Source organism: Pipistrellus kuhlii, unplaced genomic scaffold (assembly GCF_014108245.1).
Source record: "Pipistrellus kuhlii isolate mPipKuh1 unplaced genomic scaffold, mPipKuh1.p scaffold_m20_p_4, whole genome shotgun sequence".
Taxonomy (NCBI): domain Eukaryota; kingdom Metazoa; phylum Chordata; class Mammalia; order Chiroptera; family Vespertilionidae; genus Pipistrellus; species Pipistrellus kuhlii.
The window spans coordinates 43158629-43173518 of NW_023425540.1; the positions used below are offsets into that span (position 1 = coordinate 43158629).

Consider the following 14890-nt stretch of genomic DNA (forward strand, 5'->3'; position numbering starts at 1 on the left):
AATTGTCCACAATTGCCAAGTAAATTAGACTGATTTTTCCTTTATACATAAATACAACCTGATCATGCAAATAATGTTTGATGATATACCAAAATAAGCCTTCTATATTTACAGATAATGTATAACCAAAAACACTTACTAGGTAAAATCATGGCATTTATCTATTATTGTCATAGTGGGAATACTGGGCAAGTACCTTCACTATGAATAAACTCCCCCCATCTTTAACCCTCTATTATTATTTTCATAGATCATTCTGTAGGTTTTCATAAAGAATATAATATTAGCCCTAACTGGTTTGGCTCAGTGGATAGAGTGTTGGACTGCAGACTGAAGGACCCAGGTTCGATTCCGGTCAAGGGCATGTACCTTGGTTGCGGGTTAAACCTGCCACATCTATTTTTCCATAAGAAAGACAACTAAAATACCAAAAAAAACATACTACGCATTCTCACTGCAAAGAAACCTAAAAACTATACCAAGAATCTACTTTAGTGTGTACATTGAAAACTAACAATAAATACATCGATTCGATGGCCTGGCAAGTAAAATCCTTTAAACTGTCTTCCAATGTTAAAAAAAAAAAGAAAAAAGAAAAAAAGAAAAGAAAAGAAACAAAACAACCAACTTGGATAATTTTTAACTGAAATATTTTTTCATATTTTGAGATAAAGGTTTAATTAGTATATTTTAGTTAAAAAGAAACCTAAAATTCTCTCAGAGATAAACTAAAAAAGTACTATGCATATGTAAAACTCAGCCCTCAAGAAGCTTATAGCCAGCCAGCCTAAGCCTAGCCAGACTATAGAAGGAAATAATAGCCAAATATTTTAAAAAGGGCAATACACAGGCTTTCTTTAAAAAGAAAAGGAAGCAAGGAAGCAAATAAGCAAGCAAGCAAACAAACAAAAAACCTATTATCTAATCTCCTGGATAAAGCACAACAAAGGTTATTCTTAAACTTTTAGATTCAGAAGGAAAATGATAAATTTCCAAGCTGAAATAAAAGTCATACTCAATTATAAACTAATAAACAGAAATATAGCCCTATCTCCCAAGTAAGTTCCCTATATGCTAGGTTTCTGACCTGAAAGATGAATTAATTTGGCAGCATTAATGTCACATATCTCTAAAAATTTATAAAAGAAACAAAGCTTTGAGACAAAGCTATACACAAATTTTCAAGACAAGTATCTTGGCTCAGATTCAATAGCTTTGACTCTGCTTCTTTCTCATTAGGAGACCTTGATATCGTATGCAGTTCACTTCAGGGTTTAGTTTTGTGTTTTTCTTTTTATTCTAAAGCAGACTATTTTTGTGAAGTAAGAACCCAGTAATTTAGAATATTTTAAGGAATTTAGAAAAAGTGATTAAGTTTGCTGTTGTTGTCTATTTCCTACTGCAAACAAATAGAACATTTAAATTACAGACCTTTAGTTTACAAATCTACATACAAAATTGAATATTTAACACAGATAACCTTAGAATTTATTTCATTTTAAATCATTCACAACTTTTTGCTTTGTATAAAATTTTCATGTCTGGAAATCAAGAAAAATTAAAATTTTAAAACACACCCTTAAAAACATATATACTAGGGTTTTGTACCTTAAACCATCCACATTGTAAAATATAAGCGTTGTGGAAATGTGACTAATGATCCAGTCCTTTAACCAAATATAATAGGACTACTGAGAAGCTTTATCACTTTGTAGAATAGCTTTTTTCTCACTCAAATTCACGTAATTGATGCAATATTACTCTGCGATACAGCTTATTCATTAGAGAAAGTTCTTTTAAAAATCTGATTGTAGACTATTTTAATTTTTAAAAGTTTTACTTCCATCAGAAAATTTGTTTTCTTTAAAAACCACTTTTACCTTTTTATTTTTCCTTCCTTCATAAATTAAAAATATGCTTCACATTATAATATCAGCAGCATTTCTCCAATGTCTAAGACTTCATGGGCCATCAACCTAAAAAGATAATTATTACAATTGCTCTATCCTCACTGTAAGGCTTTCTTTACTCTTTCTTTACCTTCCCACACCATGTAACTTGGCATAAATGGAATTGGAACACAAAGACTTGGTCAAATAGATGGTTAGAATTATAAATAGGTAGGAGAGTATCTGTTTGGGTTTAGAAGTAAGATTGGAAGCAGTGTGATATAGCTAAGATGCATCAGTTGAAGCAAAAAGCAGAGCTGATGACAAGAGGGGCTCTGTTTTATGTTCCAGGGTTTAAGATTTTAGGGTTATACATTTAAAAAAGTCATTCTCATGATTTTTAGAGATTTCAGGATTTTGTAAAAATTTTGTTGTAATATATAAGTATGTTGAATACAACAAATGAGGGAGGGGAATAATCATGAAAATAAAATATACTTTCTCCATCACTTTTAAGTGGGCCAATTATTTAAGTTATATATGTCTGATTTGGGGACCACTTTAACAAAGGATATTATACAGAGAATTTCTGAATCTGACCTGAACTCTACAAGTAAGTGGAGCTATTGTCCTATGTAATCAATGGAGACATATGTTTGACTAATAAGTAGGCACATACTACAAGAAAGTAAAGAGAAGCCAGACAGGGGTCACTGCAGCTAGACTGTGTTCATGGGCTATGAAAGGCTTACCAGATAAGGTATAACTAAGATGAAAGATAGGCTATAAACAGACTCCTCCTTGGTGTTAATCTGGATATCTGGCATTTGATTCTGATTTTCTGCATGCCATGGAAGACACTAGGTCATTCTCTCACATGGTACAAGTTGGAAGAAAAATCACATACCCAAGCATAGACATGATTCTACTTTCCTTCTTCCCTAACCTCTTTATGTAGGGTCAAAGTTGGCAGAAAATAGCCTGGATTCTAAAGCCCTTCAGCCTTTTCTGTCATCTCTGTGATGGAGAGACAGGCAGCTACTGGATTCTGGCAGGGATGCTATTGTTTGGTGCCTTTCACAAGAGCACGGCTTAAAACTAAGCAGAGCCAGGTCAGTGCTGAAGATTGTGTGGGACCTTTGCTCTCACATTAGGCATCACTGAAATGAAAGATGAAATTTATTCACATAAACAATAATTGGAATAACCAATTAAGTATATTTTTTCCTAATTTCTTGGTAAGTAGATATTACGGGCTGAATATACATTAAATAAAACTGAGTATCAAGAATATGCATTTCTATGTAAACATCATAAGACTAAATGGTATTTTCACATATATAATTAAATAGTAATATTTTAAATGCTCCAATTTTAACTTGCCTTGAAATTAGCACAACTGACAACAGCTTAACCAGTATTTCTACCCAGAACAATATATACTTGGGAAGATGTTGACTGTTAAGGCTTTGCTCTGGCTCTTTGGTCTAAATTATACCTAAATCAATCCAAAAGAGTCAAGAAAGAAATAGCACAGATTTGCTGAATGTCAAATCATATCATATAATTTAAATAAAATCCACTTACAGCTTTAAATCAGGTTAGCAGTCTCTGGTTGAATATAAAAGATATAAGACATGCATTTAAACTGCTTAGTCCCAAATTCTAACTAAATGAACCATATAGATAGGAGAGTATAAATTCCCAAAAGCAAAGAATAGGAAAAAAGGTGACAAGAGAAAAGAGATTTCAACAAATTTTGGAAGACTCTAAGTATATAGACAAGCAATAACTTTTTTAGGTTTCAGCTTTCTTTGCTAAGCTGGATCTATAATAGGAGGAACCTAGTAAAAAAGACAATTTATTCAATTATATACCCAGGAAATTAAGAATCAGACATAGTGGGTACCTCTGAAAGCAAGGCTGCAGAATGGATGAAAACAGAATGATTGGCTGATCTGGACTTCTCAGATTTTTTGTCTCACCTAGTTACATAGTTTCTTTAGATGATGGTCCTTCCCCAATTCTGGCAGAATCCAGAAGAACTAATGTTAATCCAGAAAAGATTGAGCTTGGGAGTACTAGACAGAACTTGGGGTAACAATGAAGAGCTGAAAACAAGGGAAGGTAGTACAGAGACTCACATTTAAATTACTGCCTGCATACTGAATACTGAGTCTCTAAGTCTTCTTCCCTAATCAGCTACTACAACACTGGCTGTCAGACATTCCCCCAAAGATAAGAAAATGCACAAATATTTTCTGGAAAAAATGATAAGCTCAACAACCTGCAGACACTGATATTTAGAGGTTCCTCCCAAGAATGCTGTCAGGCCTGGCTGGGTAGCTCAGCTAGTTAAACTCAAGGTTGCTGGTTCGATCCCTGGTCAGGCACATATAAGAATAAACTAATGAATGCATAATTAAGCGAAAAAATGAACCAAAATTTCTCTCTCTCAAACCAATAAATTAAAAAAAAGTTTTTTTTTTTAAAAAAGATTGCTAGCAGGTCTCCAATTCATCCAATAAAAATTCCACCAATCAATAAACTCCCGCCACTTACAAAAAACTTGCAATATTTTCATACCACCCTCTTGAATATAAATAAATACTCAAAGATCATGAGCCATCTGAGAAGAAGCTATAATAATAAGAACGTAATGTGTTAATTAGACTGGATAGCTGAACAACTTCTAGATGAAGCTGTGGTGGTGGGGGCCAAGGCAGAAGTGGTTAGGGGCGATCAGGACAGCAGGGGAAGGTGGTTAGAGGCAATCAAGCTGGCAGGGGAGGGCGGTTAAGAGCCAATCAGACAGGCAGGCAGAGGCGGTTAGGGGCAATTAGGCAGGCACCTAGAGTGATTAGGGGCTATCAGGCAGAAATGCAAGTGGTTAGGGGCAATCAGGCAGGCGAGCGATTAGGAGCCAGCGGTCCCAGATTTCGAGAGAAATGTCTGCCAGTTTAGACATCCCTAAGGGGTCCTGGATTATAAGAGAGTGCAAGCTAAACTGAGGGAGCCCCTCACATCAGTGCACAAATGTTGTGTGCCAGGCCTCTATTCTTTAACAAAAGTGTGATTAAAACAAAAAGGGAGAGAGGGGAACTCAAAATAAACAATGCAAGGCTCAAGTTAAAATGTTAAATATATTAATATCCTATATAATAAAAAGGTAATATGCAAATTGACCGTCACACCCTCACACAAAGATGACTCCCTCCATATGGTCACAAGATGGCCTCCACAGGATGGCCGGCAGGGGAGGGCAGTTGTGGGTGATCAGGCCAACAGGGGAGGGCAGTTAGGGGCAATCAGGCCAGCAGGGCAAGGGAGTTGTGGGCAATCAGGCCAGCAGAGGAGGGCAGCTCAGGGTGACTGGGCCTGAAGGGAAGGGAGGACAGTTAGAGGTGACCGGGCAGGCAGGGGAAGGCAGTGGGAGCGACCAGGCCTGCAGGGGAGGGTAATCGGGCTGGTAGGGGAGCAGTTAGGCATTGATCAGGCTGGCAGAGGAGGGATCCCAGATTAGAGAGGGTGCAGGCTGAGCTGAGGGGGACCCCCTTCCCCCACAGTGCACAAATTTGTGCACTTGGCCTCTAGCACTTAGAAGTAAAAAGATATTATACATCCATGACACATGAGTGCTATGGAAATGGAACATTCAAAGAAAAAGCTCCTAATCATTAAAAAGATAAGAGTTATCAAAAAATTTCAACAGAGGGGTTAAAAGAGAAAATTAAGAGAAAAACAAAAAATACAGGATAAAATAAAAGGGGAGATAAGAAAATTAAAGAATCATTCAAAGAAATCAAACATCTGACTAACAAAGAGTTTCTGAAAACAAACAAACAACAGAAAACAGAGAATCTTACCAAAGAGACAATATAAAGCTATGGATAAAATAGCAGACTAGTCACATCTGCTTACTTTTGTCCTCTCTCCAATCCAAACCAAAGTGATGGCAAAAGAATGTTTCTGTTTTTAAGTACATAAATACAGTGAATGAATGAAAAAAAAAGCAGTAAAATTTTGGAATCTAGAAAGCTGGCAGATAAGTGGAAAATGACTAGAGAGAATGAAGAAGCTTAATCAGAAAGCCAAGATGCCATCTGATTTTACTTGCAGAACTCCCAGAAAGGATTGAGGAACTGATCAGATCAGGGTAAAAGTGTGAATGAATGTGGGTATTGTTGGTGGTATTAGGAAAAAAGCACTACTAAAAGTAATTACTTTAAAAAAAGTAATGAGTTAAGATTTCCTCGCCTCAAAGAAGTCTGGAGATTTATGCTTTGGTGAGGATCTCTGGCCTATCCAGATCAGTGGTCGTCAAACTCAGTCAACAGAGCCAAATATTAACAGTACAATGACTGAAATTTCTTTTGAAACTTCTTCTAATGCCTCTTCTTCAAAATAGACTCATCCAGGCCATGGTATTTTGTGGAAGAGCCACACTTTGTCGACCATGGATCCAGGTGATTTAACAAATTGCTTCACATTTGCTCAGAGCTTCCATTCAGTCTTTTGGTGTCTCACACTTAAACAAGCAAATGTCACCAGATCTCTCTAAGAAGTCTTTAACATGAAAGATAGTAACCAAACCAAACAGGAACAAATTAGAGGGAAAAGATACTTGGCATAAAGAAAATCTTTAAAAAATCTCTCAGTATCTCAAATAGACACAAGACAATGTAATCATAAAACAAATAGGATTCCATAAAGTAGGGGAGGAGAAACAAAAGAAGATCTTGAAAATTAAAAATTATAGTGGAAGTTAAAGCACTGGGAAGGTTGAGAAAATCTCCCAGAAAATTACAAAATATATAAAAACAAAAACATAAACACACATGAGAAAACCAGTCTTAGACAACCAGTGTGGGAGGTAATATCGATAGTACACTACAATGCTTAGCTATTAATATTTTCATAGGTGTAAGTAAAACTGACTACTGATTTAACAACACAAAAAGTCTGTTTACTTTCTGGAAACAGAAGGAAAGAAAAAAAGGAGAAAGGTGCAATAGTATCTAAAATTAAAGAATACCATTATCACTTAACATTTAAACTTATGGAAGAAATCCTAAAAGGAAAGGCAACTGCCATCTTCTCTTGCATTTCAATTTTTTTTAAACATTTACCTCTATTTTGAATTTTTTCAATTAAATAAAGAGGATTTCAACAAAGAAAACTTCTCTAATGATCTACATTATTTTTTAAATGAGATGAGATTTAATGGTGTTAGCTACAAAAGGAAAACAAATTCATAAGTTGATATTAATTATGTTTTGAAGGATACATTGCAAAAGACAAAACAAGCAGGCACCAGACTAAGCTGATATTCATTTCCTGAGTGGGCTTCATAAAAGTGTAGTAGACTTCAGTTACTAGATACACAACTGTAGCAGCCACAGTGAAATCCACCAGCCACTGATACTCTGGAAAGTAATGCAACGCTGAAAAATAAAGGTTAAAAAAATAATTTTTACTTAAACTTTCATAAACAGCTTAGAAAGGGTTTATGTACAATATAATTAACTATAATCATACTAGACTTTATTCTATTTGGTGTTTTGCAATGTAAGGATTACAAATTTGAGAATCTAAAAAGAGATCAAGAAGGTTGGTATCCAAAACTAAATTTTAATACCACCTACATGAAATTAAAATAAACCTGAAATGATTACAAAAAATTATTTAAATTGTTAAAAATATGATTGTAAAATGAGTTGGTATTTTCTTAGCTGATTAGCTCTATTTTACAGAAGTTATAAATCAAACTTACTTATAAAGAATCTAATCTATATTTTAGAACAGTGATTTTCAACCTTTTTCATCTCATGGCACATATAAACTAATTACTAAAATTCTGCAGCACATCAAAAAATATGTATTTTTTCTCATCTGACAAAAAATATATATATAATTTTGATTCATTCACATCGGACAGCTATTGTCATGTTGGCTGTTGTTATTTCCTCATTTGACAATCTAAGGGAAAAGAGGTCAGTGCCCCAGACTAAATAGGTATGGCATGTTTTAAAAATTCTTACAGCACACTATTTGAAAATCACTGCTTTAGAATACAATCTAATGTAGACTACTACAGCTTTACTTATATTAATTTCTATGAGGAATGCTAAACTTTATGTTATAGCTATTAATTGCACTAATAGAGGATTAGTAATTTTGAGTTACTGCAGGTTAAAATAATAAATTAATCTACTTTTTAATAAGTTATCCGCTCCTGTAAGAAAAGCTGATGAAATGCCTGTCAATTTTTCATAAAACCACACACTTTCAACAAACTATTCCATTCTTAAGGGTTTATATTAAAATTAGCATTCTCTGAAAGTATATATTATTCCTTCTCCCTTTTCATTTCAAATATTCTAGTTTGCTTCTGTCAGAATATAGTCCAAAATATCAACAACATTTTATAGAAGGCCTCCTAAAAATGTGGAAATAAAGCACGTACATAAACATTAGTCTGTATGTACTCACTGGAAGATAATAAAATGACTTAAATTGCTTTGGAAAATTTTTAGTTATAAAATGTAATACCTGAGGCTATTTTAAAATTATACTTTTATAGAAAAAGTATTTCAAAAATAGCATTCAAAGTAAGACTTATTTAAAATATCAAAGTCAAACTAAGCAAACTTACATCATCTCTATCACGTAATAGCAAAAATTACAAATCCTTTTATGATTGAGTAAATTTTTTATTTGGTTCAAGTTACTTTAATTGCTTTAGGTTTTTTGTTTTTTTTAGTGTGATGTTTATATTCTGAACATCAGTATAAAAAATCTACCCTAAAGTGGTTGCAGAATTCCTGCCCTCTTTCCCTCTCTAAAGTCACGCAGTTAAGCCTTCTGAATTACTTTCTGGAAGAAGGACAAGGAAATGGATGAAACAGACAGACAGTTATCTGTTGTCAATTTTTATTAACAAAAACTGAAGTAAGTGTTCTAATTCTCCATGCCTGCCCACACGCACACAAGGTTACCTCCAGGGAACTTAACAGCAAACAGCCAAGTGACATTCAAATGATCTTATGCTCCTTAAGAGGAACTTATAATGAATATATAACACAAATTGAGAGATACTTTTTAGTTATTCAGGTATCAATAAGATATACATTGAGCAAAAGTACAAATTATGCATATTTTTTACTATCTATTTAATCCAAGTATTATATTCTTCTTTTTGTATCCAATAATATAATTATATACCTCACCTTTTCATATGATATTGAAATCGAAAGAAAATTTAGGGGCGTATCAAGTCCAGTAATTTCCATTAAGCTCTTGAGTACCTAAAGTTCAGGTAAAAAAAAACTTTCTACTTTTACCTACACACACAAACATGCATTCACAAATAAATATATCAATATAAACATAAATAAAACATCTCCCTTGTTATATTGATGAAGTGAAATGCTCTTGATATTCTGTGGCCAGTTGTTAAACTAGTATTATTTGCAATTAGTTCTGGAAACTGTATAAGTAAACAAATCACTGATAAAACTGTGTGTTGAAGCCCATTACCCTAATTTCAATTTTTAAGTTCATTAATAACCTAGTTCTCACTGTTTCTGCCACATTCAGTGTGTAATCCGGTCCAAGTTATTTAACCTCTGTATAATGATGGGTTTTTTAATGTGTTGTTTTTTTTTTAACTTTGGTAATATATACCTCACAGAATGTAAGGGTATTAATGAGGATGAGTTAATATAGGTAAAGCACTTATAACAATGGCTGATAAATATGGAATTTTAAGCTGTTATTAAAGCTAATTAGTTTATAAGTATTTGATAATGTTAGTTATTGGTAAAAGTGATAAAGTCTGTACTAGAAACCGGGATATGCATATATATTCTTGCATTTATACATGTGCATGAACATTTTATATAAGTAAGGATACACACAAGATAGTAAAACTAATGTGACAATTATTAAAAGAAGCCAAAGTGCTTTTAAATGTTTTAAATTATGCATGAAAAATAGTACAGAAGAAAAAAGGATGGCATAACCAGTCTTCATGCTACTAGACAACTGTCTTAAATTATTTTTCACTGACATTTTTGGGTCCTAGGACACCCTTTCACATATAGACATAAAATCTTTGTAGATGTAGAATTTACTTTCAAATATATTGAAGCCATTTTAAATCACAAAGTAATTTTATATTTCATAGATGCTAGATGAATCTGAAGGTTTTTCTGGGATGGTAAGATTTAATATAAGAAGCAGGGCCAAATTATATAATGACATTTTTATTCAACACTACCAAAAAATATATTTTTTAAAAAAATACAGGTTGTCCAGCTGGTATGGCTCAGCAGCTGAGCACTGACCAATGAGCCAGGAGGTCACAGTTTAATTCCTGGTCAGGGCACATGCCTGGATTGCGGGCTCAAATTCCTAGTAGGGGGTGTGCAGAAAGCAGATCAATGATTCTTTCTCATCATTGATGTTTTTCTTTCTCCCTCTCCCTTCCTCTCTGAAATCAATAAAAAACATATAAAAAATTCCAAACACATTATTTTAACTCCTCACTACTTCTCAAACCTGCTCAAAAATCAAAACCACTTTGAACATTAAAAAAAAAAAAATACAAATTCCCATGACCCACTTTATATTTACTAAATCTCTAACTGTAGATATGAGAATTCTTTATTTTTAAAGAGCTGCTCAAGTGATTCTGAGGTACAGTCAGGTTTGAAAGTCAGTGTTTTGATTATCACATTAGACGACTTTCTCTTCTAGGATTGAAATAATTTCATTTTAAATTTAATATCACTATAGTTATTATATAGTATAATTACTAGAGGCCCGGTGCATGAATTCATGCACGAGTGGGGTTCCTCATGGTGGCCTGTGGGATCGGACCCCAGATCACACAACCCTGCCTGGCACCCTGCCTTGGCCTACCACCACCCCCTTACCTGCTCCACCATCCTGCCTGCAGGACAATTGATCAGGACCCCCAACCCAGCTTCCTCAGTGCCTGGGAGTCAGGACCCCCCCGGCCCCCCTCACACCTGCCTTGGCCTGGCACCTCACTCTCACCTGCTCCACCATCCCACCACAGTCCCACTCTAGTTGGGGCCCATGGGGGCCAGCAGAGCCTCCACTGCCAGCGCCAAACCTTGCCAATGCCCACCATGTCCCGTGCCGCCCCTAGTGGTCAGCTCATGTCATAGCAAGCAGTCAAACACCCAGTCGAACAATTTGCATATTAGACTTTTATTAATATTATGTAGGATATATACTTGACATACATGGGAAAAAAACTGAATGACTTATTCAGATATACCCAATGGGTAAAAAGTAAATTTGAAGAAGTAAAGTGTTCTATTCCTAATCCAGTTTATTATTCTAAAATCTCTTTTCTACTAAATGTGAGCATAAAGTTGAATTACTGCAAATATAGATAATTCAATATAAATATACAAATGCATTTCTGCAAGCCACATTATAATAAACAGACTAGGATAGATGGCAAAAAGTCTAGAATTCGAAATAATGAACACTGATCTCAGCATGAACAATGTGTAACAAACTTGTATAAAGTCAGCCTCAGCTAAAAAATGGGAAAGTAATGCTTACTATAAGTTAGGTGAAAAGTGAAATTCAATTCAAATGAAGTCATTTTGAGCTTCTAAGTTCTGAGAAAGATTTCATATTCTGAATAATTAACTTAATGATTAGAAAAAAATACAAAAAGTCTAGCCACAACAGATACATAAAAGTATTTTACTAGCATAATATAAACCTGAGATTTACAGAACACTTTACCCGAGATTTTCCTTACCAAAGGTATCCACTTCTGTAACTGACTTTGTTTCTAGATGAAGGTCAATATCTTTTGGAATGGTTAGTGGTTTACTTTCAATGTGTCCATTATATTTCCTATAAAAATCAGGCAAGTGAAACAAACAAAAAAAAGTTACCTACCCAAGTTTTGTATCAAACCAATTACAAATGCAGTTTGAAATTTCAGTGAAAAAGAAGAATTTTTAATAAGTCATCAAAATGAAGGTAAGGTACTCAAAATAAGTTTTTAAAAGGGGGACTATAAAATATGGATGTAAATTATTATATGTGAAAATACAGATTGTCAGGAAAAGGCACATTAGTGATGAAAATAAAATCTTAATTGCTAGTTTAGCATTTCACCCCATTTCTCTTACAATCTCCTGGAGATTTAAAGACAACCTAACATCTTTTTTAGGGACAAAGCAAAAGCAATTGAAGACAAAATTCATTCTCTTTGTAATTATACATATATATACACACACAGACATATAAGCAGATCTGTAGCTATAAACATGTCAGAGCTATAGAAATATATTAAGACTTAGATGCACGAGAAATTGAGAAACATGAAAAGTCAACTAGGTTGCTTTTACTAAGAATCACAAAAGGAGGAAACCACAGAAATCTTCAGGTGCACGCATGTGTATTATTCCCAAATTTAATTTTTAAAGGTATATATATATATATATATATATATTTTTTTAAAGTAATAAACTAAGTTTCAATAACATTAATTATAATACCAAGAAACAATTTTGCATTTATTCTCAACTAAGTATAAACTGAGAAAATCTCAGTAAAAATATTAATTTATGTCAATAAATTAAATAATTATTACTGCTAGAAACAAAGTGTCATTTGGTGTACTTTTTTGTAAATGTAAAGCATTTTAACATACAAAAACTACTGTAAAAACAATAAAATTATTGAATATAGGCATAGAGTAAGAATTAAATGTTTGAAAAATGAATACTATATTACATAATTAAATTTTACAAATATTGAACATGGTAGCTATGAATAGATAAAGGTGGAACAGTTAAAAATAAATGTAGAGTGTGGCAGGCTGGGAGATGATAACGAGATGAAAAGGGACATATATAACACTTTCAACAATAAAGAATTTTTAAAAAAGAAATGTAGAAACTAAAATAACCTGGATTAAAATCCTGATTCTTAGTAAGGTTATAGGAACTTGCTCAACTCACTTAACATCTCTGATCAACAACTTACTCATTAGGTACAATATAAATTAAAATAATAGCATATATTCAGGAATGTGTAGATTAAGTTAAACTTAAAAATTTAAAAATTTTAAAAATTCTTTGGCAATTATAATACTAAGCAGAAAAAAAAAAAAAAAAAAAAAATAGCCGAAACCGGTTTGGTTCAGTGGATAGAGCGTCGACCTGCAGACTGAAAGGTCCCGGGTTCGATTCTGGTCAAGGGCATGTACCTTGGTTGCGGGCATATCCCCAGTGGGGTGTGTGCAGGAGGCAGCTGGTCAATGTTTCTCTCTCATCGATGTTTCTAACTCTATCCCTCTCCCTTGCTCTCTGTAAAAAAATCAATAAAATATATATTTAAAAAATAAATAAATTAAAATAAATTAAAAATAACTTGGAATTCAGAGAAGGAGGGTTTACACTTAATCTTCTAAAGAGCCTCAAGGTTTATTTGTAATTCATGTTTAAAGAATTTTTAGCCCAGCTAGTATAGCTCAGTGGTTGAATATCGACCCATGAACCAAAAGGTCCCCAATTTGATTCCTGGTTAGTGCACATGACTGGGGTTGTGGGCTTGATCCCTGGTGGGGGGCATGCAGGAAGCAGCCAATCAATGTATCTTTCTCTATCTCTCTCCCTTCCTTTCTCTCTAAAATCAATAAAGATATATTTAAAACATTAATAATAAATAAATTTTTTTGCAATTTTTAAAATGTTCTCATTGACATTTTATAGTATTAGAATAACAATTTCAAGTCCTAAGAAGTCTTCCCCATCCCCAACTGAGGAATCTAAAACTAAGGCCCATTCAGAAAGACTAATTAACAAGCACTTTCATTGAGAATGCTATTTAAATAGAAATATAAAATACTAAAGCTGAAAGGATTCTTCAAAATTAGTTTGGTCCTTCTATTTCACAGATGAGGCTGCTGTGGTCCATTCAGGTTGATTTTTCTTTATAAACTTTAAACATCAAAATAATAATTCAGCAGCTTAATGGCACCTAATAAGTTATCTTATCTACTCTTTAATGTAAAAAATGAGGAAACAGAAGTCAAAAGCATATGAATTTCCCAATATCAACAGAGTGGTAGCAAAAGATGGGAAGGCATCCAAACTGGTATCTTTATTTTTATTTTATTTTATTTTTTTAAATATGTTTTATTTATTTATTTTTTACAGAAAGGGAGGGAGAGGGATAGAGAGCCAGAAATATCGATGAGAGAGAAACATTAATTAGCCACCTCCTGCACACCCCCCACAGGGGATGTGCTCGCAACCAAGGTACATGCCCTTGACCGGAATTGAACATGGGACCCTTCAGTCTGCAGGCTGACGCTCTATCCACTGAGCCAAACCGGTTTTGACCTAACTGCTATCTTTAACTGACTTATATAAAGACATGGATTATGAGTCTTCCCCATCAATCCCAACACTGAATTTTAATATGATGGCTATTTGTTTTCATTACTGAAACACAAAAAATATAGTTGACTATTCTTAAGTATAATAATCACTTTTGTCCTTACATATTAGATTATTATAAAAGGTATTTCTTAGAGGGTGAGTCAATATTTTAGATCATGGACTTTGAGCTCAAGCTTATAAACTGTTTACGGTGTAATTAGTAAATGTTCCTTTAACCAATGTACAAAAATGTACTTACATAAACTGTGTCAAATATTTACAAATTCAACAATATAACTTACCTATCCTTTTTGCTTTTCCCTTTTTGCTGCTTCCCTGCAAGTATTCTTAATTCTTCTTCTGTAGGATGTTGATACCACCTTAAACTAAGAAAAAGAGGAATCCTTTTAAATAAAGTAATGAAAATCACCAGAATTATTCATTTGTTCTATAAATATTTACTGAGTTTTCTATTTGTGGAGAGTTTTCTATTAGAGTATCAAGTAAAAACTCTAATCTGATACTAACGGATACTACTGCTTAAGCCTTAAAAGG

The 14890-nt window shown here is 33.6% G+C and overlaps 1 protein-coding gene across 4 annotated transcripts in view; it reads right to left on the bottom strand.

Annotated features, from left to right (window-relative positions):
• The window catches only part of TMEM161B (transmembrane protein 161B), a 51911-nt gene that overhangs the window by 15872 nt on the left and 21149 nt on the right, over nt 1-14890 (bottom strand). For 3 of the 4 annotated variants that reach the window (XM_036409788.2, XM_045571703.1, XM_045571704.1), the window contains 3 exons: nt 14638-14721; nt 11698-11795; nt 7177-7333 (listed from right to left, as the gene is read on the bottom strand). In XM_036409788.2, the coding sequence (XP_036265681.1) occupies nt 7177-7333; nt 11698-11795; nt 14638-14721 (339 nt within the window). Of the gene's footprint in view, nt 1-7176; nt 7334-11697; nt 11796-14637; nt 14722-14890 lie in introns of those variants that run through there. The other variant, XM_036409789.2, reaches the window with a different exon arrangement.